The 26,916-nt window shown below is 37.1% G+C and overlaps 1 protein-coding gene and 1 long non-coding RNA gene across 4 annotated transcripts; one reads left to right on the top strand and one right to left on the bottom strand.

Annotated features, from left to right (window-relative positions):
• Positions 1-3,514: 3,514 nt before the first annotated feature.
• LOC139437651 (uncharacterized) lies at positions 3,515-14,123 on the bottom strand. The gene is made up of 2 exons (XR_011647544.1): positions 13,779-14,123; positions 3,515-3,808 (listed from the first exon to the last, which is right to left on the bottom strand). It is a non-coding gene; the product is annotated as an uncharacterized lncRNA (long non-coding RNA).
• Positions 14,124-14,304: 181 nt separating this feature from the next.
• Positions 14,305-26,207, top strand: KBTBD8 (kelch repeat and BTB domain containing 8). 3 transcript variants are annotated; one of them, XM_058288153.2, is made up of 5 exons: positions 14,310-14,423; positions 14,866-14,903; positions 15,051-15,261; positions 19,399-20,513; positions 22,926-26,207. In XM_058288153.2, exons 3-5 carry the CDS (start codon positions 15,113-15,115, stop codon positions 23,387-23,389), a joined length of 1,728 nt encoding a protein of 575 aa, XP_058144136.1. In that variant the 5' UTR covers positions 14,310-14,423; positions 14,866-14,903; positions 15,051-15,112; the 3' UTR covers positions 23,390-26,207. The 3 variants fall into 3 exon arrangements, with proteins under 3 accessions (XP_058144135.1, XP_058144136.1, XP_058144134.1); XM_058288151.1 differs by having other exon boundaries at positions 14,326-14,423; positions 14,844-14,903; XM_058288152.2 differs by lacking the exon at positions 14,866-14,903 and having other exon boundaries at positions 14,305-14,423.
• The last annotated feature ends 709 nt before the right edge of the window (positions 26,208-26,916 follow it).

Below are 26,916 nucleotides of genomic sequence, written 5' to 3' on the forward strand. Positions count from 1 at the left end.
GTACAAGCAGCGTAGAGTCCAGTGCTGAGAAATCAAAGCCAAACTGAGACTAAGTCATCATAAAAAAGCATACCTTTATTTTCATCATCCTCTATATGCCCTTGTTTTGATAAAGAGGGGAACCATTTGACACTGTGTGACTAAATCTGCAATCATCCATCATCATGGCTGGAAAAATACCCTGGGAAAGCAACATCAGCAAGTGGCATTCATTTAATAAAGATTTAAATAAGGCTTTCCATCATATCAAAATAGTCACTCTTATTTTTGACACATTTTATTTAAGGAAAAAAAATTGAAACAATCCTTAGTAACATTACAAGTTTAGATAGTTGAACCTCCTTCTTCGGTACTCACTTATCTGGGAATTGTTTGCTTACTTTTTTGTTTTGCTTTTTTACTTTTTTATTTGAAAAAAACTTAAACTTGCAAGAACAGCTCCATGAAATCCCGTAAACTCTTCACTTTTACTTACCAGAAGGTTAACATTTTGCCACATTTGCTTTGTTCTTCCGTGTTTGCATACATGCGCGCATGTGTGTGCATGTGTACTTTTATTCCTATCTTTGTGCCAAGCCATTGGAACATAAATTTCAGAAATCATGGTCCAAGATTTTGAGCTTGTATTCTCTTAGAACAAGGACAATTACTTAAAAAAAACAGAGTCCAGAGCATGTAAGTCAGCAACGGCTGGTCTTCACCAAGGACAGTGTGAAAAGGGCACAACTTTTTGGTGAAGAATTTGCATTTTTATTACATTTCCCCGTGACTGCAGGAATCTAGTAAATAAAAGAATTCCAAACTGGGTTTAGGCATGCTCCTTTCACCTCTTGTAGCCTGAGTAATTAATAAAGTGCTTAGATTGTATTTGCACTACAAGCTTCGACCCCCTGAGGATTCAGTGGGCTAACCCAGGTGGAAAAATTAGCAATTTATTGATTCTTTACATTCCAAACATATTCTGAGACCCCAAACTGTGTGCATTCTTGTAGATGATTGCATTGGCTTTCTTTCAGCCATCAGGGTTAACATGCTGCTGGGCCAGGATTTGCCTTTCTAATTCACAGGTTAATGACCCACAAATCTCCTTTTGTCAGTATCATATCTTCCATTCTAGAGCTAGTCATTCTTGCAAGCCTCGGGCTTGAGGCTCAGACCAGGAAACAATATTTACCTTCTGGGAAATAACTTTAAACCTGAATTCTAGCATAAGTTGGTGCTGAAGGATTGAAATTTCTACAGTATAGTTTACTTATAGCTTCCACCTCTAAGTATAATCCTTCCACATGCCTCTTTTGCCTCTGCATTCCTTTATGTTTGACAAGATTGTCTCATGAACTCAATTAGTAACTGCTGAGCTTTAACACACCCGGGTTCCTTGGTCATTTACAGTCAGTCATTTCCTGACTGTTCCTATCAGGGTAGACATCTTAGAAAAATGTGCTTTTGTCAAGGTCTTACAATAGCTCTCACATAATGCTTATTGTCCATGGTCATTATCTATGTATGTCATATCACATTTTTTTCTATTGAGACTAAACCTTGTGTAATCAAGATAGCAGATATATTTGTGATACTGTCTGAAGAGCAGTGCTTTAAATTTGAATTTCCAAGTTGCTTTTTAAAAATACATATCTAGTCAACTGTCTGTTTCATCTTAAAATGGATGTACCAGATCTGTACTTCTGAATGTAAGTACCATATGCCATCACACAGAATGTGTGATGGCAGAGCACACTTGGATTTCCTTTCATGATATCATAGGCTCAAATGCATACATTTCAAATGTATAGTTTTCATTTTGGAGATTTAGGAGTGCATGTGAGAAAAGTGTGAAAATTACAATAAACCACAGTTTCTCAGACTTGACACCATTGACATTTGGGACCAGATAATTCTTTGTTGTGGGGGGCTGTCCTGTGCTTTGTGGAATGTAGACATTGCCAAAGGTCCTATGGGAGCAAAATTGCCCCAGTGGGGAATCTCTGCAATAGATGGTTTTGGTTCGTTTTTCCAATGTGATTGTGGTAAACCAGTCTTTTTTCTCTCCACTCCCCTCCCCCCCCATTGTCTGCTCTCTGTGTCCATTCGCTGGGTATTCTTCTCTGTCTGCCTGCATTCTTGTCAGTGGCTCTGGGAATCTGTGTCTCTTTTTGTTGTGTCATCTTGCTACATCAGCTCTCAGTGTGTGTGGCACCACTCCTGGGCAGGCTGTGCTTTTCTCACACAAGGTAGCTCTCCTTGAGCAGCACACTCCTTGTGCGTGGAGTGGCCCTACGCAGGGGACACCCCTGCGTGGCACAGCACTCCTTGCGCGCATCAGCACTGCACATGGGCCAGCTCACCACATGGGTCAGGAGGCTCTGGGTTTGAACTCTGGACCTCCCATATGGTAGGTGGAAGCTCTATCAGTTGAGCCAAATCTGCTTCCTGTAAAACCAGTCTTAGCAGCTGCTGGTCTGTTTTAAGATCATGTGTTACAGGGCACAGAATGTTTAATGGCAAGGTTGCTGAAAGTAGGTGTATTAGTCAGCCAAAGGGGTGCTGATGCAAAATACCAGAAATATGTTGGTTTTTATAAAAAGTGTTTATTTGGGGTAGAAACTTACAGTCACAAGGCCATAAAGAGTAAGTTACTTCCCTCACCAAAGTCTGTTGCCACATGCTGGAGCTAGATGGCTGCTGGTCTCTGTGAGGGCTCAGCCTCCCTCTTCCTCCTAAGGCTTCGTGGTCCCAGCTTCTTCCAATTTCAGCTGTAGGCTAGCATAAGGCTAGTCTCTCTCCCTGGGGCTCATTTCTTTCCGGGCTTTCTGGTCCCTTCAGCTATCAAGTGAATGGCTCAGCTCTCTCCCTGGGGATCCAGTGTCCCAAACTTAACACTCAGTGTTCTCCTGCTCCATGTATTTACTTCCCTGTCTTTGATTGAGCATCTGTTTATATAGCCCACAAAGGGGGTTGTGGGATGGGGTCTCAAACCAAGTTGCCCAAATGATGTGGTCAAATAAAAGCCCTATTCTTGATTTAATAAAGTAAAAGTGAAATCTCTGACTCTAATAAAATCTAATACACCCAGAGGAACAGACCAGCTTACAAACACAATGCAATATCTACTTTTGGAATACATAAACAATACCGAACTGCCACAGTAGGTATTGGGTTTTGTTTATCTTTGTATCACTAAGAGTAACAAAAACATTCCTAGTATGGTGTGGTTGCCTTTGGTACTGATCCTCAAATATTTCTGGCTTTCCTCCTTCTGAGAACTGTAGACTGGACTTCCCACCCTACTTGCAGTTGGAGGTGGCCACATGGCTTACTTTGACCAATGTATTGTGAATGAAAGTGATGTGTGTCTTTCCAGGTGGAAACTTTAAAAAACAGTGCATAATTTATCATATGCTTGCTTTCCTCCTGACACGGTGAACAAGAACATTTGTGATGGTGGCTGCTCCATCAGTCTGAGTCCCTGTATTAGTTAGCCAAAAGGGTGCTAATGCAAAATACCAGAAATCGCTTGGTTTTTATAGAGGTTATTTATTTGGGGTAGGAACTTACAGATATCAGGCCATAAAGCATAAATTACTTCCCTTACCAAAGTCTATTTCATGTGTTGGAGCAAGATGGCTGCTGACATCTGCCAGGGTTCAGGATTCCTGGGTTCCTCTCTTCCCAGGTCTTCTTCTCTCTGGGTTTAGGGTTCCTCTATTCCCAGGGTTTCAGCTTCAGCATCAAACTCCAGCATGAAAACTCCAACATTAAGAACCTCAACTCTTTCCTTTGCCATGCCTTTCATCTGTGAGTCCCAACCCTTTAGTGGCACAAGAGGTTTACATAATTACTTAATCAAGTAAACCTATGAATCCAATGTAATCTAATATGCCCAGAGGAAAAGATCAGTTTACAAACATAATCCAATATTTCTTTTTGGAATTCATCAATAATATCAAACTGCTATAGCCCCCAAGTGACTGCAAAGACCCCAGGCACTGTTCGCCTATGTTGGACAGGAAGCATAAGTGAAAAATTAAATTTTGGTGACTTAGGCTATGGAAAGTATGGGGTTGTTTGCAACAGCAACATAACTTAGCCATTCCTAACTGACATACACATGATGGTTTTAGAGTCACAGACACTTACATTCAGAGTGTGGTTTTGGCTCCTCTTCTCTCCCCCTTAGAAAAGCTAGAGATCATTGATAATGAGCCTATGCCAAGATATTGAGAACTTCTAGGAAGATAGCTACATCAGGTAAAACTGGGCTAGTTTGTTTCTGAAGCCTGTTTATCTTGATAATAATGATAATCTACTTCCTAAAGAGTTATTTTCACTCTTTTCCCCCAGAGTACAAAGTTCCTGTGCATGATGGAGACATAGGCACAAGTTAGGACCATCTGTTCTCTACCAAAGAGGTCCTAAGAAGTGGTTGGAAAAAAATAAGCCAAGTATTTGACCTGATGCCGGATCAGTTAAAGTCTGGTGTTTCTCCATGGATTATGATAAACTGAGTTAATCAAGCTTACTGCATTTAAGCAAACACATTCCTTTCTTAGGCACTGAACTGAATATGTAAGAGAGCAGCATTTAAGACATCTGTTCCTTAAGATTCTTCTGTAGCCTTTTGTTACAACTTAATGACTATTTTCATTTTAGTTCTAGACACATAGAAAACATTCAGTCACAATGATGAAAAGGTTCAACGTCTCTATCATATTAACCTGCTGTCTTTGACATTTAAGCCCAGTAAAGTTGCTAGTCTCCAAAGATGGCCACCAATGTTTCATTAGTCCCATGATTGTGTAGGCTCTCTTCCATGTTGAATCTTACTCACTTCACAAGGTGACTCCACTGCAGTCAATTTAAGATGATTGTTTACCTTAAAATTTTCCCTTTACAATTTTTCCTTTCAAGGTATTATTCATTTGAGTCTTTTAAAAAAATTTGAGATTCTCTCCATTTTTATTAATATTACACTTGATGGAGAAACAGGGAGGAAAGAGGAGAAAAAAGTAAAAGTGAGGCCATTATGCAATTTATGCTGGCCTAAGGGTTGGAAAGCTTTGCAAATTCACTCATGTATTCATCCATCTATTGTATTAATTTGTTATTGTAGCTGTTACAAATTACCAGGAACTTAAAGGCTTAAAACAACAAAAATTTATTATCTCACAGTTCTAGAAGAAAGAAGTCCTAAAACCAAGGTGTTGGCAGGGCTGCCTTCCTTACGCAGGCTCTAGAAGAAAATGTCTCCTTGTCTTTTCCACTTCTAGAGGCCACATCCATGCCTTGGCTCATTATCCTTTACTCCATCTTCAAGCATGTCACTCAAGCTCTGCTTCCACTGTCACATCTCCTTTTTCTAAATTTGACCCCTTGCCTTCTTCCTATAAGGACCCACGTGATTACATTGTGCCTACCAGGATAATCCAGTGTAATTTCTTTATCTCAAAATCTTTAATTTAATCTCTTCTGCAAAACCCCTTTGCCATATACAGTAACATATTCATAGGTTCTAGATATTAGTGCATAGACATTTTTAAGGAATCATCATTTTGTCTACCACATCCATTCACACATTCAATATATTCACTCATGCAATTTGTTATATAAACATTTATTGAGCACTAACATAAGTCGGACAATGAACTAGTTGATGGAAACATAAAGTGGAAAAAGAACCGATTAGATGTACCCAGGGCAACATCCATAGACCTTAAAAACATAGTGCTGAGGGAAAAAGTAAGAAACAGAATGAGATCCATAGTGCAGTACCATTTATATACCTTACAAATAAGGACACATAAAACATTAATACATAATTTACCAGAACAGATACATATATAAGATTCCATATCAAACTCATTCTAAAGGTGTTTATAAAGTAGAAGAGGATGGAAGTGGGTAATAGGGATTAGAGGAAATAAGTACATATATAATATAAGAGATGGGGCCTATGGACCAATAACAGTATTGTGTTATGAACTGAGAGTATGGTTAACTCAACTGTGTGCAATGGAGATTTAAAAGGAAGATAAATAGAATATATTCTTGCATACTAAACTTAGTAATTTTATATAAACTGTAATAGAGCTATGCACAAAATGGGAAACAGCACAGAGAAGCAGAGAACAGAAAGGAGCATGTTGCAGAAGAGTGGTTCTCAGCCTGAGACAATTCTCCCCTTCCTCCCCACCCAGGGACATATGGCAATGTCAAGGGACATATTTGGGTGTCACAACTGGGGGAGAGAGGTGTGCTATTGGCATCAATTGGGTAGAGGCCAGGGATGCTGGTAAGCATCACAGGGCAGGTCCCTCAAAAAAGAATTATCTGACCAAACCTGTCATTTGTGCTGAGATTGGGAAATCCTGTGGTAGAATAACCAGAAATAAAGATTATATGTATCCCTAAAATTATTGTGGTATATTGATAGATTTGCTTTATAAATATTTGGTTATTTGGGGGATTAAGATGCCTCTCCTGCCACTTATACTGAACCTGTGGTTGGCGCTAGGGTTGGTTTATACTCAGTGAACTTGAACCTCTGGACTGTCCATGTGCCAGCTGGGCCCTGAGCCTCAACAGAGTTGCAACTCCTACTCTCTGGTTTGTTGGGCTTACCCAGGTCAGCTAACAGGGAGATGAAGATGCTCAACCACCACACCAGGGAACCAAGGGTACCTACAGCTACAAGCAGAATTGCATTCATTATCCATGTGGAATCTAAGCCCCCTCTTGATATAGAGGTGGAGTGGACATCATCATCCCAGAGTCCACAGAATGTAATGAAGGAATAAAATATGGATTAGAGTGGACTTACTGATATTCTACTATAAAGCTATTGCAACTAGAAATAGAAGAAACTGTAGCATTGATGTAGAGAAAGTTGCCACAGTAGTTGCTGAAGGCAGGGAGAGGGAAGAAGAGATGTGATGTGGGGGTATTTTTGGGACTTGGAGTTGTCCTAAACGACATTGCAGGGTCAGATGCTGGACTTTATATATCCTGCCATAACCAACTGAACGTACTGGGGGAGAGTGTGAACTAGAGGGTAAACTATTATCCATGTGGTGCAGCAGTGCCACAAAATGTGTTCACCGAGTGTGATGAGTGTGCCACAATGATGGGGGAGGTTGTTGGTGTGGGAGGATTGGGGTGGGGGGTTGGGGATATACAGGAACCTCTAATTAACATTTTTTGTGATGTATGTGTCTTCAAAAAAATACAATTTACAAAAATGATGGGGGTGGGGGTGCGGAGTGGGGTTATATGGGAATCTCCTATGTTTTTTAATGTAATATTCTGTGTGATCTATTAACTTTAAAAAATATGTTAAAAAAATAAAATTAAGATGCCCTATACATTGGGAAAAAAAAGGTACAATCAACTCCTCATCCTTATGTACTTTATGCATGATGTGTTCAATGTACTTCTTTCTGAATACCTAATGTCTGTTCTGCATACATTCTAGTTCCTGTGTCTACACTCTGAAGACTACCAACCACTGACTTTTCATTTAGGCTTGTTAGTGATTTCAAGAGCTTTAAAAAAAAAGTTAACTGCATGCTTACAGTTCGAAAGACTGGACAATTATTGTTTAATTCCTTTAGTACATTGTTTAATTCAAACACAGAAGAATGTTTATGTTTCTCATATTTTGACAGTGGCTTTGGTGCTCATAATGATTCTAAGTATGAATATTATTGCACAAATTAAAACTTCAGTAGGCATATTCCATTCAGGCTTTCTAAACTTGTACAATAATACAATCTTGCAGTAGAATAATACTGAAGCTTATTTAACTTAATTATATTAATGATTAATCACATATCCTTTAACCTTTTAAATATTTAATGGAAAGATAAAAATACTAAATCACTGTACTTCTAAAACTATCAGTTTGTTCTGAAAAAGTTAAATCTCTTTAACCATGTGACTATTAGGTCCTAGCCTTTCCTTTTTTCCATTTCTTGGGGCATAAAAAGTATCTCAAACCTATATCATTAGTATTCATGACAAATACTAGTTGACCATGTGTTTAACATAGCACTAGACATGTTTAATGGTGGGAAATCCTAAAACACCTCATTTTAATACTCTGTCTTAATTTCAGCAAACTTTATACACTGTAATCAAGAGATAATGGGCTTTGGAGCCAAAGACCCCTATATGACTATGGGCAAGTTATTTAAACTCTTCTCATTTGCATCATTAGTCTCATAAAATTAAATTAAAATGTGAAATTAAGTGAACTAAAGAAGGTAACACATAGCTATTAATTTCCTTTTTTTTTTTTTGTTCAAATCCTGAATTAAATCCTATCAATATAAAAATACAAAAAAGTCAATGTTTTACCTTCTGGCCAAGCCAAGACAAAGCATTTAGATAAGAATGTACTCAATTGCTTTTGCAAATATTTCTACAGTTTATTATCCATTGACAGCCAGCTTAAAATCCATACTAGCTGAACAGAATCCCTTATCTTAGCACTGTTTCTCTGAAATACTTATTTTATGCTAACTAGGTGATACCCTCTGGCTTTCTTTTTAGTTGGTTTCTTGTGAATATGTTTTATCTTACCAATTGATTTTCAGCAAGGGTGTTAAGTAAGTGCAACAGAGAAAGTATAGTCTCTTCAACTAATGGTTCTGGGAAAACTGGGTGTCACATGCAAAACAATGAAGCTAGACCCCCCACATTACACCATATACAAAAATCAACTCAAAATGGATCAAGGACCTACATATAAGAGCTAAAACTATAAACCTCTTAGAAGATAAGATAGGGGAAACTATTCATGCCCTGGGATTCAGCAATAAGTTCTTATATGTGACACCATAACCACAAGCAACAAAAGAAACACAGATAAATTTGATTTCATTAAATTAAAAACTTTTGTGCATCTAAGGAAATTATCAAGAAAGTCACATGTTAACCTACAGAATAGAAAAAAAAAGTAACCATATAATAGATAAGGACTTCATCTGCAGAATATATAAAAACTTTTACCATGCAACAAGAAAAAAGACAACCCAATTAAAAAATGGGCAAAGAATTGAAAAGACATTTCTCCAAAGAAGATATACAAATGGCCAATAAGCTCATGAAAGGATGCTCAACATCATTAGCCATTAAGGAAATGCAAATAAAAACCACAAGGAGATGCTACTTTATACCCACAAGGATGGCTATTATTTTTAAAAAACAGAAAATAAGTGTTGGAGAGGATGTGGAGAAATTGGAACTCTAGTGTATTGTTGGTGGGAATGTAAAATGGTGCCACCACTGTGGAGGGCAATATGGTAGTTTCTTAGGTTAAACATAGAATTACCGTATGACCTGACAATTCCATGTCTAGGTAGATACCCAGAGAAAGTGAAAATATGGTTTCAAACAGATACCTGTACACCAAATGTCTATAGCAGAATTATTCATACTAGCCAAAAAATGGAAATAAGCTAAGTGGCCATCAAAAAATGAACATATAATCAAAATGTGGTATATTAACGCAATAGAATATTATCCAGCCATAAGAAAGAAGTATGAGATATGCTGCAACATGGAAGAACCTTGAAAACACTTTGCTCAGTGAAATAAGCAAGTTACACAAGAACAAATATTGTATGATATCACTTATATTGGGGGGGTGGAAAAGGGGTGTGTATTTGGGAAATTTGTATCTATATATATAATCTCCACAGCATCTTGAAGTTAAGGATTGTGTGTGCACACGCCACTTTCAGGAATAGTTTTTCAGTGTCCTGCTCAGAATGCGGGGGAAACGGGGAAAAGATGGCAAAAAATATTTTTGAGGAATTGAATATTTCAGCCAGTAATTTCACAGTCTCTTCTAAATTCCAAACATTTAAAAGACAAATAAATACTTTTAATAACCCCCAGTTGATCAAATTCAGTGATTCATAAAAATGCAGACTTCTGGTTATTTCTCTGTTGAACCCTCATATCACCTCAAAAGAAATAAAAATACAACCAAGTTCAGCAATGTCCAATCAGTAAACCTGATATTAATCTTTGTAGAATTCTGTATTAAAATAATCTAAATAAAATTCAATATATAAGCTCTAGTGAAAAAAACTTTTAGTATCTGATGTCAAGTTTATATTAGAATAATCACTTTCATTGATTCATTTTAAGCATGAATCCTGGCAATACAAGTTTCCAATAGGAAAAATGTCACATTGAAGGTATCAAAAAGGTTGTAACTGTAGCCTGAGTGGGATAAATATATAAGAATGTCATTTGCTAAAAGGTAAGAGTTTCAGGTACTCTCTCTTTACTTTCATTATATATAGCTCTGGTCAATTTCACAGCCTCAACCAGTACTGAACAGGGAAATTGGAAAACTGCAGAATTGATTTGCAGAAGTGAAGTTCTATTTTCTCTTATACCTTCTTCATCAGAGTTGCTATCATTCTTGTGTAGTATGGTGTTATTATTGACAGTAGCCAGAGCAGAGCTGATAATTGCTGAAAGTCATTCTCTTAAAGTGGAAGCAGAAAAAAACCAAGGAGACAATGTTCTCATTTTTCAAATTTGCTGCTTTCACAGTCCTTCATCCTTGCTGGAATTTAAATGTAGAGACTTTTCTATTTTCAGAGATAACTATGATTATACCAGTCCTCTTTGGTTTTGTTTTCTAGGTAATAAATATTTAACTAATTGATAAAGCTTCAAATGTCTAACTTGAAATAAATATAGATCCTTCTGATATTCTGGTTTGCTTTTTTAAAAAAGATTTATTTATTTAATTTTTATTTATTTCTCTCCCCTTCTCCCCCCTGCATGTTTTTCTGTGTCCACTTGCATTCTTGTCAGCGGCACTGGGAATCTTTGTCTCTTTTTTTGTTGTTGTGTCATCTCGCTGGGTCAGCTCTGTGTGCAGCTACACTCCTGGGCAGGCTGCATTTTTTTCCTGTGGGGTGGTTCTCCTTACAGGGCATATTCCTTGAGAGTGGGGCTCCCCTATGCAGGGGACACCCCTGCGTAGCATGGCACTCCTTGAGCGCATCGGCACTGCCCATGGGCCAGTTCACCACACTGGTCAGGAGGCCCTGGGTTTGAACCCTGGACCTCGTATATGGTAGATGGACGCTCTCTCAGTTGAGCCAAATCCACATCCCTATGGTTTGCTTTTAAATTTTCAGTCTATGAGATTTTACTTTAATCTATTAATGAGAAAATTGCTTTGAAGGACTTAATACTCTAGGAGAAAATTCGTTTTACTTTTACTGCTGTCCTTCCAGATTTGCAGTAGGTCCTATTAAATTTAAAATTAGAGCTTTTTGAAAACAAAGCAGTAGCCTTTGACTATTGACTACCAACCTTTAAATAGAATCTCCTTTGTATTCTTAAAGATCATTGAGAACAAACAGTTGCATGATGATTGACTCAATTTTGAGATTCTCTTACTTATTCTATGGTTTATAAAAATGCATTTCTAATAATGATGAAATCTTTACTATGTAACTACAGCTGCTTAGCAGAATGGTGGCAACCTTGTAATGAAAAATCTTATTTTTTTCCTATTTAGATTTAGACTGGTTTTTGTACTTTGTCTTCTACAACTTCCCCCCACCCCAAGTTTAGAGATCTTTGTGTGTCAGAGAATCATAAAACTTTCTTTTAATTAATCGAACAATATTATTGTTTCAAACAGATACTTGTACACCAATGTCTATAGCAGAATTATTCACACTAGCCAAAAAATGGAAATAAGCTAAGTGGCCATCAAAAAATGAACATATAATCAAAAAGTGGTATATTAACACAATAGAATATTATCCAGCCATAAGAAAGAAAGAAGTATGAGATATGCTGCAACATGGAAGAACTTGAAAACACTTTCCTCAGTGAAATAAGCAAGTTACACAAGAACAATATTATTGTTCGATTAATTAGGTTTATTAATTAGGTGATAACTGAATGAAAGAGAAAATCAGTTTTCAGGCCCAAATTTAAGTCCTAATAGATAGGTGACTATGAAACAAAAACATAACACCAGCAAACACAAAACCCTATCTTAAAAGATTTGATAAGGTGGCCAGATAGAACACCCAATTAAATTTCAATTTCAGAAAAACAGCAAATAATAATTTAGTTTACGTATGCATCAAATATTGCATGTCTTATATTTTTATTTGCTGAATCTGCCAACCTTAAGGATTGATGTCATTTTTTTCTTAATACCATAAATATTGTGAGTGAAAAACCCCACTATTTTCACAAATTAGAAAGTAAATCCTTGGGCTAATGGGATTATAAGACTTCAAGCTCTCAGTTTTTCACCAGATCTAGGAACAGATCTGATTAGTTTCTTATTACTCTTTCTTTCTTTCTATCTCTCTGTTTCTCAATCAGAATTAAAATTCCAAATTCCTTTATCAAGAAGTTCAACTGTTAGATCTTTCAATGGCAGAAAATTTATGCACATTGGCTAACTATATCTCTACTAAATATTCCTTTCCATTAACTGCTAACAATAATCCCTTACATTTTGAGGTCTAGAAATAGTGCTCCCAATGTTAGCTTGTTTGCATCTTATATTTCTTTGTAAAATATTAAGTATCTGTAATGTGCCAAGCATTTTGTTAGATGTTAGAAACACAAGATGGTTAAATCAAAATATTTCATTAGTCCAATTTCTGTCCTCTTTCAAAAAGGCTTGCAGTCTATGAGGCAGACAGAATAGGGATTATTATTCTCATTACAGGTGAAGGATCCAAGTGCTTGTAGCAGTTTGATATTTATGAATTCCAAAAATAAGGATTATGTTTGTAAACTCTTACTCTGGGTGTGATACCATTTGATTGTATTAGATTCAGCTGCAATGTCTTTGATTAAATTATGTTAAGATTAGGGCTTTGATTCGACCACATGATAGGGCTTAACTCATTTTAAGTCCCTGCTCCCTTGGTTGGCTATATAAATGGACACTCACTCAAAAAGGCACACAGAAAAGATGCTCAGAAAGGAGAAGTCTCAAACAGCTAAAGCCCCAGGAAGAGAGAGGAGCCCTATGTCAGCCTACAGCTGAGCTGGGAAGAAGCTGGGCCCACAGAGCCTTAAGAGGAAGAAGGAAGGAGAGACCACACAGGGAACGCCTGCCATTTTGCTTCAATCCATGGCAAAAGGCTCGAGTGAGAAAACAACCTTGAGTTGGACTCTTTAGGGCCATGTAACTGTAAGCTTTTACCCCAACTAAATACCCTTTATAAAACCCAACAGATTTCTGGTACTTTGCATCAGCACCTCTTTGGCTGACTAATACAGTGCTGCATAGGTGGAGTGTCTTATCTAAGATCCCACACATAATAAGTAAAAAGCCAAGGCTTCAATAAGCTCTGTGGCTCAAGACCCAGCATACTCTCTGATATTCTTTAAAGAAAACCCCAAGACTACTTAGTATTCAAAACCCTCTGTTTTCCAGGAGCAAAAAGGAAGGCATCCTGACTCCCTCTATATTCATGTGGTTTTATTTATTTATTATTTTTTTAATGAATAGATTTTATTTCTCATGGGCATACGATTCCCAACCAGCATGGCTATATAGGCCAGTACTCGATTAAAAATGACCTCATTTCCCCCAGTTTTATAGTTTGATGCATAGGCAGTGTGGAACAGGTGTTCTGGGTGTGTGAGAAAAGCAAGACACGAGTGGGAGTTAAAGATCCTGAGCAGCCATTGTTACCAAACCAAATTAATCTGTGGAAACCCGAACACCCGGCCAAGGCGATGCTAGTTGAGTATCACAGGTGACTCACCAGAGATGACTTGCTCTTGGGCCTCCTGTTATTTTTCTTCAGGGTGGGGTGTCAGATTTCCTTAACAATTTTGGACAGCAGCCCCCGTGTCCATTTCCAATTTTTTTCGGGTTTCATAGGGCTCTTGCAGAGCACGGTTTCATATTGGAAGTTAGTCATTGGCAGGAAGTTTGGGGAATGAACAAGGTAAAACCTGAGCCCAAGGCCAAGACAGAGGCCTAAAACGGGTACATTACACTTCAAGATCTTTCTCTGCCCCAGCCTCTCAGAGTGACAGGTCACCACAGCCAGAAGACTACCTCTCCCGGAAGACACCGAGCTGCCCACAGACACAGGCTGGCGCGCTCCCAGCGCCCCACCTCTACCCGAACCAGCCAATAGGAATACTCGACTTGGGCCTCCGCCCGACCGCGACCACGCGGGTATGAGGGCAGTCAAACTACATTTCCCGAGGCGCACCTGCGCCCGTCATGACCAATCGGCGTCCGGAACTCTGAGGCTGGGGGCGGAGCCGACTGCAGAGACCACCCCATTGGCTAGGCGGAGCTTAGAAGAGCCGGAACCCGGGAGAGAGGGAAGCGAAATGACATTTCCTCTTTAAATAGCTGGATCCCGGGCCCCGTGGAGAAATGGCCGCGTCGGCAGGTGGGTCGCGTGGTGGCTAGGGAGGTGTGGAAGGAGATGCGCCGGGGAGCAGGCACAAGCTGCGAGCTGAGGAGGTGGCGGCGACCAGGACACGGGTGGCTGGAGAGATGAATGGAGAGGTGGAGGGGACTGAGGGGAGGGAGGATGGATGGATGGCGTGGAGGGCGGTGCGCGGACCGGCTGGGCAGGGATGGAGAGGCCGGGTATCCGCCCCCGCGCCGTCCAGTTCGGGAGGCGGTTGAGGGATCACTGGCGACCGCCGTCGGTCGAAACGCCCTCGCGAGGCTACTGCCTCGGCTCTAGCCTGGGACGTCCTGGTTCTCCGCGAAGTGTCCGCGGACACCTCGCGTGTCCCGCCGGCGCGCCTTGGGCTCGCCGGGCTCCCAGAGGACCAGACTGGCCTTTGAACTTGCTCCGCAGCTCTCGCTCTGCTCTTTCTCAGCATCGCAGATCCAACTTCGCCGTCCCACGGGGTGGTGGGTATGTACGTTTGTATGTGTTGGGGATGGGGGGGGGGGGGGGGGGGAGGGGGCGGGGGGAAGCCAAGCAAGCAAGCAAACAACAAAAAACCGCGACGCCGTAACTGGCTCGAAACTTCCTGTGGTTGTATGATTTTTCTCCTCCTAGATTTAAGTAAGTCTTCCCCAACACCGAATGGGATTCCATCTTCAGACACAGCCAGCGAAGCCATGGACCCCTTTCATGCTTGCAGTATTCTTAAGCAACTCAAAACAATGTACGATGAAGGACAGTTGACAGACATTATAGTGGAAGTGGATCACGGGAAAACATTTTCCTGTCATAGAAACGTTCTTGCTGCAATCAGCCCCTACTTCAGGTATGATGGTGGTAGAAACTTGGTATCCGCACGGAGCTCCCTTTTCCACGCAGTATTGTCCACTTGATTATTCTACTGAGAAGCGACAATGAAATGAAATCAGTGAGTTTGTTTCCTGAAAAGTAGGTAGCAAGCACTACCTTATTATTAATAGTATAGCCCTTGTTTTTGACTTAAGGGGTTCTTCTGGAATTCGGGTGGTTGGTTTTTGTATTTGGTAAATAACTAAAAAATCTAAAATTGCGCTGCCCAATATGGCCGCCACTAACCACAAGTGGCTATTTAAATTCAAATTATAAAACTAAATAAAATTTAAAAAGCGGTTTTCCGTCCACACTAGCCATATTTCAAGTGCTCATTAGCCACATGTGATTAGTGGCTGCCATTTTGGGCAGTGCAGATACAAAACATTTCTATCATTAAAAGTTCTAATGGACGAAAAACCAAAACAAAACAAAAAAGGTTCTAATGGACAGTGCTGTCGGAGAGTTTTTTCCAAAAAATTATCCCTGATGTATATTTCTTTAGTGCATGTAACTCTTAGAGTTCAAAACATGAGAGCCTGTTCCTTTAAAAACAAGTTACCGTCAGTATATTGTTTTAATGCCATTGGGGTAAAAGCAGTGGAATAAAAAAACGCGAAATATTGTTTCTGTTTGCCTTAGGTCCCAGACTAGTGATTATTTCCAATATTTCCAGGAGTACTATTTAAGCTAAAATTTCATTTTCATTTATATTAGTCTTTGTGTATCAAAACTTTGAAATGCAAAATTTCCAAACTTGGGTCTAAAGAATAATTTCTTACTCTAACAAAAGAGTAGCAGTAAAGGCAGTTTCCTGTTTAACTTCTTTTCCTGTTTCAAGGGTTTACTTTTAAGTTTTTGGTAGTACAAAATGATGCATGAATGACAGTTAAATCATCTTCCTAGCCACACCTTAAAATATGATTTCCATTTTGAAGTTGCTTACCTTGTAGGGCACATGGCAGCATAGTGTTCCACACCGGGAGTTTCTAGTTCCTCTTTCTCAGAATGCTGGGTTAAATATAGTCACTTCAGTCTGCTTGTGATGTAACCACTTAGGGTAAGTCATTGGACTATTAAGTATTGACTATAAGACAGCTGGAAAAAAGCTAGATGAAACTTGCGTACCCAGAAAGTGTGAAGTTTGACCTGGTAATGAAAACCAGTAGTTTTCACTTACCAGGCTATCAGATATGGTTGGATTGTTTATGAGTGTAAATGTATGTCATACTTAACTATTTATTGAGTATTATCATACTATTTTACTTGCTTTTCATGTATTGCCTTAAATGACCTCTTTATAATCCTATCTTTGCACAGTTATATCCATTTTACATATGGAAAAACTGAGATTCAGGGAGGTAAATTGACCTGCCTAAATCATCTGTTTTGCTAGTAGTGGCAGAGACAGGATTTGATTCTAGAGCCAGGATTCTTAGTCACCAAATGTCTAAGAAACAAAAGTGAGTAAACTGGATTCTCTTTAAAGTTGCCTTTTGAAAGGTTCTTATTGTATTTTAGATTTGAATAGTAAAAAAATTAAAAAAAAACATTGAAACTTCAAACTGGAAATGTCTATTTCTTATTGAGATTTTACACTCCAAATTATATTATTTAAATGTCATACTTTAAGTTAGTACTGAAGACTAGACAAATCGCTTTAAAAGAAGTATGCCACTATAGATATTCCTAATTTTGAGCAAGTTAAGAAAATGCCTAAATTTTCTGAACATAAGCTATGAGAATTCAAATGAAGATATTTGATTAGAAAATTTAGAATTATGTTCTTACTTCTTGATAGTTTTTTTTTTTAACAAATTTCTTGGCATCAGTGCTGTTCCTTATGTGGGCTCTAGAAAGTCATACTTAATAATTTCTGAGTCTTGCATCACTAATGGAAGAATTAGAATAGCTGGGAATCTGGTTTGGCTGTTTTATGATCCCAGTGACTTGTCTGAATTAAAATTTGTATGGTTTATTATAAACTTGTTGCTACTTGGGATTTTGTTTGAAGTGTTCCCATGTTGTATAAAGTGTACATAAATAATTTATTAGAACAGAGGAGAACTCATCAAGTGTCAGACTGTTCTGGTGTGTGACCAGCCTATCCAAAGCAGCAGTAAGTAGTTCCCATGATAAAGGGAAACGTGTAATGTCCTCCTTTGGGAGTTAATCTCTGCCTAATGAAGGTCTTTATTTTTCTTTTTAATTGGTAGCTGTATAACTTCTTCCTTGGGCACCTGAATTGAAAACCGTCTCACACATAGGAACAGCTAGTGTTAGCCATTAAAAAAGCCTGTGCAATATCAAACATAAAATTACATTGTAGAAGTAAAAATAGGACTCATTTATGGTTGACCTGGGCAGCAAGCTGGGTTTTTGTGCCCTCGTGTACACCAAATATTTCTCATATTGCATTTTGAAATTAATTCCATATATTTGATGAATGCTTAAAAAGTGACTGGGAATCTTCCCATTTACGTATATTTTTCATCATGTAGCACTTAAAAATAAAATGGTAGGGGTCTGGATCTGAATAGTCAACTTTAGTTTAATTTAATGTTAGTTTAATTTCTTCAAGAAACATTTTTAAAGTGTCTTGTGATACTAAGCAAAAAGTAGGTTCTTTCCCTCCTGATGCACTTCAAAGACTAATTCCTGACATACCTAGGTTTCAAAGAGAAAGAGTTTGTTTGCAGAAGCAAAAGAGACAGTAGCCTAATGACCCCAAACTGCCTCCCTGAGCTTTAGGATTTTAGGGTTTTTATGGATTCAAACAGGGAAGTGTAGAGTGGTTACCATTACAATAGTTAGCATGTATAGGGTGAGTCTAGTTTTGGAATAACCATAAACAAGGGTAGGGCAGTCTAGACTTATTATCACAATAGTAAGCATACACAAGGGTGAGGTCAGTCGTCCCAGTTTCATTAATTTAAAATATCAACCTTTGGCTGTTTTATAATATAAAGACATCTATATAATAATTTACTAGTCATAATGATTTGTTAGTTCTAAGCCCTCGGTTACACCTGTACCTTGAAAACAACAATAAATAGCATAGGGGGTATATGGGAACTCTCCCTGTACTTTCTGGGCAATTTTTCTGTAAACCTAAAACTGCTATAAGAAGTTTTTTTTGTGTGTTTTTTTCAAAAAGATAAATAGTACACAGTCCTTTACTCAAAAGGCTTATAAAAGAGTTTTTTACTTGATTTTTATATTTTTACAGCAGCCCTGAAAGCAACTTTTTTTTTTTTTTTTAAAAGGTAAATAGAGAGTCAGGTTTTTGGCTACTTAATATTTTGGCCAAGAAAATCCTATAAATGTACTGATATTTTAATTTTTAAAAATGTTTGTCAAAGGTAAAATTTTGGATTTAAAAAACTTATCACTGTTAAGCGCATAAGTTAACTCTTAAAGTCTTCTAGAAGAAGGCATTCTAGTAACCATAATGTTTACCTTTAGTCCAGATGTAAATAGGTAAAATGTGTTAATTTTGAATAAATCAAAGATATCATTTTAAACAAAGGGTTTCAAAATGTCCAAGGGTAAATGAAATTATGTTCTTTATATTTCTTATACAGTAATTATTTTTTAAAAGAATAGATAGAGAATAGGCACTTTTGATGAACATCTTGGTTTTATAAGATGAAATTTTTAAAGATCTATTTTGGGTTCAAATTGTAATTTCTACTAGGATATGAAAAATTTTATCAGTCTATTTGTATGCAAATATATCACATTGACATCCTGTAGTTACTCTTAAACTTTCTGACTAGGTAGGGCATTTGAGAGCTCATTTCCCTGAGGCTTCTTGACCAGAAACCTGGATAGGGGCTCTGATTAAAATGAAATGTCCTGGAATATAGTTTGTTTTAGTTAGGTATAATCTGTTCTTCTCAGAGTTGGCACAGAGTAGATGGCCCTGAGAATAGAGTTTTTGAGACTAAATCCTTCTTCTGCTAGATTCATTTTATACCTGTTCAGAATGTCGGGAAACATATTATTCAGTTTCAAAAGGCTATATATTTGGTAACTTTATGCTTTTTAAATTTTTCCAAAATAATTTTTTTTAGTAGTACATATATAATACTAACTACTCTTTTCTTCTTAGATCCATGTTCACTAGCGGCCTTACAGAAAGTACTCAGAAAGAAATTCGAATAGTCGGTGTTGAAGCGGAATCGATGGATTTAGTGTTGAACTATGCTTATACCTCCAGAGTTATTCTAACGGAGGCCAATGTTCAAGCCTTGTTCACTGCAGCCAGCATCTTTCAGATTCCATCCATTCAAGACCAGTGTGCTAAGTATATGATCAGTCATTTGGACCCACAAAACTCTATTGGAGTTTTCATCTTTGCTGATCATTATGGTCATCAGGAACTCAGAGATCGATCAAAAGAATACATTCAAAAAAAGTTTCTGTGTGTCACCAAAGAACAAGAGTTTCTCCAGTTGACAAAAGACCAACTTATAAGTATACTAGACAGTGATGATTTAAATGTAGACCGAGAAGAGCATGTTTATGAAAGCATTATAAGGTGGTTTGAGCATGAACAGAATGAAAGAGAAGTACATCTTCCAGAAATTTTTGCCAAATGCATACGTTTTCCTCTGATGGAAAATACTTTTATAGAAAAAATTCCACCTCGGTTTGCACAAGCTATAGCCAAAAGCTGTGTAGAAAGAGGACCATCCAATACCAATGGCTGCACGCAGAGGTTAGGAATGACTGCTTCTGAAATGATCATATGTTTTGATGCTGCCCACAAACACTCAGGAAAGAAGCAAACAGTGCCTTGTCTAGATATAGTCACAGGAAGAGTGTTTAAACTATGCAAACCACCAAATGACCTGAGAGAAGTTGGGATTCTTATATCACCAGATAATGACATTTATATTGCAGGTGGGTACAGACCAAGCAGCAGTGAGGTCTCTATAGACCATAAGGCAGAAAATGATTTCTGGATGTATGACCATTCCACCAATAGATGGCTATCCAAACCATCCTTGCTTCGAGCTAGAATAGGCTGCAAACTGGTGTACTGCTGTGGTAAAATGTATGCAATTGGAGGTCGTGTTTACGAAGGTGATGGGAGAAACTCACTGAAATCTGTGGAGTGCTACGACAGTAGAGAGAATTGTTGGACAACTGTTTGCGCAATGCCTGTTGCAATGGAGTTTCATAATGCTGTGGAGTACAAAGAGAAGATCTATGTTTTACAGGGTAGGTGCCTAAGTGATTTAGTTCTTTGTGGAAGGGTGACACATCAAATTGTGGTTTACTTAAGTATACTGAAAAAAATGTTTGAACCTGTTAATTGAGGAAACTCTGGCTTCTGTATCATAAACTATCTGTAACAATTCTGTTCTTTAAAGGATCTATAAGGAAAGATGAATTTTTGAGTTAAAAAAGGCAGGTCCCTTTAAGTTACTAAAATGATCCTATAAGTTTTTGTGTTCTAATTGTGTTTTGATATATGGAATAATTATTTTTGAAAGCTTTCATTAATAAATAATAGTTCAATGCTTTTGGAGAGCCACTATTACAGAGCACTTTTTAGGGCTTGAAACAAGAAGGCAAGGTAGGAGGTAGGACTGTTTTTGTTCTTCTGTAATAAATAATCAGGAATGTTGTAGCAACTACTTTTCTTTATGGAACTTACAATTAGTTTGTAAGAGACAAAAAAACCAAAGTTATACTATTCAATTACCAAAGAATTTTATATAAGCATTGTGATTGCAAAGGTTTTGAAACTTAATTGCAAAGATGAAATTTACAGTATTCAGATTTTAATTCTACTGCAGTTTACATGGCCTTCCATAATAACTTGTTTTGAAAAAAAAAATTTTTTTTTGGTACTTTTACCACTGTAAGTAAGAGGGCACTCTCTTATGTACTTAGTGGGTTTTTTGTTTTTTGTTTTTAATATATTTTTAAACTATCTGTCAAAGATAATAGCACAGCAGTGTAAAGAGTGGTTGGGTTCAGAGTCAGTAAAACATTTAACCCAAATTTCTGACTTGTGGTAGCTAATTTTCTCCTAGTGTTTGTTTTCTGATACATTTTAGCTGCTTGAATGTTAAATGCAACATAGATAATACCAACATCCTTATTCCTCTTTCTTAACTGATTATATATAATTTTTTTCCTCCCTCTATTTTAGAAAAACAAGGAAAAAACAGCTTTCGTGAAGATATAATTTTTTACCTCTTATCCCACTGTTTTTTATTTTTAAAAATTGTTCTTTTCTCTAATCCTTTACTTGACTTAAAATTTCCTAGAAATGCCTGAAGTCATTTGTTTTCAGTTCAGTATAAAGTTATTTCTCCAGAAGGACATATACTTTCTAGTGCCTCATTTTAATTAAATATAGGAATAGGCATCATCTGGGTTTGTTGGTCTTGCTGAAAAAATGGAATATGTGCTGTTAGTAGATAGAGGTAGAATTAACTATAAAACTCTCAGTTGGAAGGTAAAGGGTTGTGTATTAGTAGAAGTATTAAAGCGAAATAGCTATCAATAGAATTTCAGGATTGGAATAAGCATTGTTTAATCTGAGGTTATGTTTTATATAAGAGGAATCTGAGGTTTCCAAGGTTTTCTCAATTACCCTTCTTTGGTTTTATTTTATTACAGAGGACTTTAGATTTTAAAAAGTCAACTTTTTGGGGGGGCATCATTTTGCCTTTCTATAAGAAATTAATGGAGAGTTAGTGCACTTGAGAAAGTTTTAATTCCTGTCTTTATTAGGAATCCTGTTACAAGTTAGTCAATAAGGGCAGGTAATGTGCAAATGGAAACTGGGGCCTCAAAAGTCTATTTTAAGTAAAATTGAAGTTTCACTATCTGTGGTTATTGAGGTATCGTTGGATCATAAAGGTTTCAAGTTTTTTATGACTAGGATACAAATGTTATAATTAGCAAAAATCTGGTAAGTCTTCACTAGATTAATTCTTTCAGACATTTTCATATTGGCAGTCTGACTCAGCACATTCTTTTTTGTCAAAATGGAATAGAAACTGACTCAAAGTAAACTCCATATATGCATATGTTTTCTATCTTATTAAACCCACATATCCTCCTCTGGTTTTGGAATATTTGTCTGTATTATAGCAACACTAAAGTAGTGTAAACAACTACCACCAGTGACCCAGAACTACAAATCTCTACAATTCTGTGTGCCATCGTCTAATTAAATGATTAGCATACAGATTTATAGTGGCTCATATATGACAAAACTATATATTTGTTTACTGGTCTTACTGGCTAACCATTAGAAAGAATGCCTCCTTTTTTATGAGCTGACCAAAAACAAGTTTTCGAACAAATGGAGAATATCCAGTAGGCTCTTGACTATTTTTTTCTCCCATTAAGCCAAAGTAAACTTCTACCTCAACACCCCAATTCAGATTGACACCTGTTATGTGATATATTGTGCCATGGCATGAAAAGTCTTAAGGCATTTTGCCACCTTTTATCAATGTATTTCTGCAGATTATAAAAGAAGCATTTTAGAAAGTAAACTATTTGGAAAACTAGGCTTGATAATTTTTAGTGGTTGGAATGACAATATATAATAAAAAAGCCATGTGAAAATGTATGTATTTTTGTTTTCTTTTCTTTTTGTTTTTTTAGGAGAATTTTTCCTGTTCTACGAGCCTCAAAAAGACTATTGGGGTTTTTTAACTCCCATGACTGTGCCTAGAATCCAGGGCTTAGCAGCTGTATACAAGAACTCTATCTATTACATAGCTGGAACCTGTGGAAATCACCAACGTATGTTTACTGTAGAGGCGTATGATATTGAACTAAATAAATGGACTCGCAAGAAGGACTTTCCTTGTGATCAGTCCATAAATCCATACCTTAAACTGGTACTTTTCCAGAATAAACTCCATTTGTTTGTCCGAGCTACTCAAGTGACTGTGGAAGAACATGTCTTCAGAACAAGTAGAAAAAATTCTCTTTACCAATATGATGACATTGCCGACCAGTGGGTGAAAGTGTATGAGACCCCAGATCGGCTCTGGGACCTGGGCCGGCATTTTGAATGTGCTGTTGCCAAACTCTATCCTCAGTGTCTTCAGAAAGTTCTTTAATGAGTAGCAGGCCTTAGTAAGCTCACTGGCATATCATACTTGAGGAAACTTGTCTTATGATACAAAGAAGTGCTGTCAGTATTTAAGAAAGCTGAGAGGGTTTTCTACACAGGAATGGGTGCTCTTAAAGATTAAAGCATTGGGAGGGATCTGTTTTCATCTTTGTGATGTTTTCCTTTCAGCAAGGACAAGGTAACAAAGTGCAATTATCAGCATTTTTTTTTTTTCTGGTATAAAAGTAATCATAGCATTCTAGAATTTTGTAATAGTTACTGAGACACCAGATGAACTAAGACAACTATGCACTCCTCTAAGAGCAGATAGGATATTACTGGGTAGAGACATCCAAATTAGTTTGACATGACTTTATTTTAAATACGGGTAAAAGTGTGAGACAATATCACTAGGACTTTACTTTAGCTGTGACCTCTTGACACAGAGGAGCACTAACTTAGATCCTCATTCTTAATATTTATATATATATGTTTTTTATGTACTGTCTTCAAGTGTACTGAAACTTAAATGTGTTCTGTTAGAGTAGATTGAAGCAAAAACGAATCAGTCTCAGAATGAGCTTTTAATCTGATCGTTTCATATTTCTTATGTAACTTTCAGTTTAGCTAATGATGTAAAGGAGCAGTTTTCTGTCAATAACTTCCTTAAGTGCTAACACTGTCTCATTTTTAAAATCCCGAAACGGGCTCAAATTCACCAGTGGTTGGTGCTAGTATAAGTTCGCTCATATGCTAGATAGACTTAAGTTGTCTGAGCCTATGTGTATCTTTCAGGTTTTAAGTTAGTTTTATAACCGTATTACCTGTTGAACTCTTGTGATTTCACTGAATTGTCCACTTATAGCAGGATATGGCCAGTTATATTGGTCCACCTGGACTCAGTCTTAGAAGAGTTAGAAAATATTACACTCAATTTGCACTAACTACCCATTTTGTTGCCTGACCTTCTTTTCCATCCTCTACTTATCCACTCATTGGTACGATAATTTATTTCTCTTCTGCACAGACTATAATGTGAAGTTTTGCCTCTATTTTTAAAATTTAGTTTTCCAGAAACTTAAAAATCCTGCAGTAGTCTAACTTAATGACTTTTAAGTTACATATGACAATTTAAACCTCATTAAAAAAATTTTTTTTTTGAATTTACTAGTGATGAATATTTTTTTTCCATTAAAACTTTGTTCTAGGATGATTACTTAGGTAAAGGTGATTGAGAAGGAAAAGAATAAGTAAATAGAGCCATAGCATTGTAGGTACCCAGTCACTTTTCATGTTTAACTGATGAATTACCAACAGTCACAAGGAACATTAATGTGAAGGACAAACCAACTAATTTTGACCTGTAAGGCAGATATTTGGATCAGTAACTTGTTTTTGCTATGCTTTAAAATAATTGATAAAGGATATAAGTATAGCCTAGTCTGTCCTTAACCCAGAACATTTTTATTCTCTTAAAGAAAGCAAACTGGTATGGTTTGTATTTAAAAAATCTTGCACAAATCATAATGTTTTACTGTGAAACAGATTTAACACATTGCCTCTTTGCATCACATACCTCGTTTTTCAGAAACTTTCCAAATTGCTTGTCATAGACCTGTACAAGTAGGGAAAGTTTTCTGAAGCAAAATTTAAATGGGACAGCATTTATAGAATTAATATTTTAAAATTTAGTCTCAGAAAGCTATATGGTTTCCTCTTATTGGCCTTGAGAGTGTATCTGTTATCTCTTTACAAACTTAGTGAATTAATAATCTTTATTTTCCTCTCCAGTTTATCTTCTGTTATTTTCTTTATTTTCATGCCTATTTGGGGACTGTTTCTGTGAGTTTTTTGATGCTTTTTTTTTACAGTGTTGCTGAGGGGAGGATAAAAATAAGCAACTTTTGGAACAGGTGTTCTTGAAATTTATTTTTGAAAGCTTCATTGCATATCTAAGATGTCCTGCCGCTTTTTGACAATCTGTATTTATTTAGAAAAATTTATTACTTGAAAACATGACATAGAACATTGAGTTAGCAATATATATGTGCTGTATGATATATAGGAATACAATATACTGTGGTTTAATTCTACAGTAGATTTATTCTGTCAATCTGCACAACAGTTGATCCTTTTGTTAAAACAGTTTATATTGAGGGTATGATATAAGTATAGTGTGTCAAAGCCAAGGGTTAGGATTTGCTATGGAAGTAGAATATATATTGAAATTTATATGAACCTATTATATAGCTGGGACATGTTGCCACTTTTAAAATTATTTCAGAAGAGACCCTAGAAAATAAGACTAGTGATGTGTTTATGTTTCGATATTTAAGCTACATTTGCATAGTATGGTGAAAACAGTAAAAGGCACAATGGGTACTACAGTTTTAAAAAAGAGTTCTAACCTATGCCAGTCTCCCTTTGACTTTGTTTTTACATTTGACAAATATATGTAGCACTTTCCTATATATTTTTTTACACATTGAAAACGATTTGGTATAACCAACTGCTATAGGAAAGAAGAAATTGTACTTTTATTTTCCATCTCTATTGTCTGTTATCCTACAAAGTTGATGTTTAAGCATCAAGCTGATTTCATTGGTGCATGAGTCAAAGTGGATGTGATCTGTAAGGAATCAGGATTCCCCATGCAAAGCAACTTAAAATGGCATTCAATGTTCAGTGCTCAGGTATGTAGTAAGTACTGTAGTCCTATGAGGGCGAGTGTGTAGATATTTTAAACATTTTGCCATAATTGCACAATTTTTTGCATTTTTTACCTGTGTCATTGTTTCTTATAATAAAACCTTTTCTGATTGAAACTGACCTCTGACTGAGTTTTACAGAATTAAAATTTTATAAAAAATCATGAAAACCTCATATCATGGTAGAATGGAGTCTGCTGAATATTTGGCCTCTGGTATAAATCTAGTTAGTATAATAATCACTTTATATTATGCTCTTCAGCTTCTAAAACAAGCTCACTTATATTGGTAACCACTTTATTCCTTTTGCTCTGGCCTAAAATCTTGTGGTTATCTTTGACCCCTCTTCTTACACTTCATATCCAATCCATCAGGAAATCCTGGCTGTTCTACCTTTGAAATACACCAAGACTCTGACCATGTACTACTACTACCACTATTCTCCTAGTCTAACATTACTTATCCTTTCTGGATTATTGCAGTTGCCAAGGAACTGGTCTCCCTCCCATCACCCTTACCTCCCCAGACTCTGTTCAGCTCTGTTCTCAGCACAGTAGCTAGAGTGCTCCTGTTAAAACTAAGTTAGATGACGATTCTCTTCTGCTCAACACCCTCCAGTGTCTTCCCATCTTTCTTTGCATGAGAGCCAAAATCTTTGCTTCTGTACCTCTTAACCCCTTGTTTCAGAACTCATTGGTACTCCTCCAGCTCACACTATTCCAGCCACACTGCCCTTGCATTGCTCAAACATGCCAAACACTTCCAGCTTTAGGGCCTTTCCCTTTGTGCTGTCTTTTGCCAGGGAAGCTCTGACGAATCACTTTAT

This window comes from Dasypus novemcinctus, chromosome 26 (assembly GCF_030445035.2).
Source record: "Dasypus novemcinctus isolate mDasNov1 chromosome 26, mDasNov1.1.hap2, whole genome shotgun sequence".
Classification (NCBI taxonomy): Eukaryota; Metazoa; Chordata; class Mammalia; order Cingulata; family Dasypodidae; genus Dasypus; species Dasypus novemcinctus.

Excerpts from the sequence above, each read along its gene's own strand:
- KBTBD8 (XM_058288151.1), top strand. Across the intron at positions 14,904-15,050 it reads GCCGTCCCACGGGGTGGTGG|ATTTAAGTAAGTCTTCCCCA; the intron begins GTATGTACGTTT and ends TTCTCCTCCTAG. Across the intron at positions 20,514-22,925 it reads GAAGATCTATGTTTTACAGG|GAGAATTTTTCCTGTTCTAC; the intron begins GTAGGTGCCTAA and ends TTGTTTTTTTAG.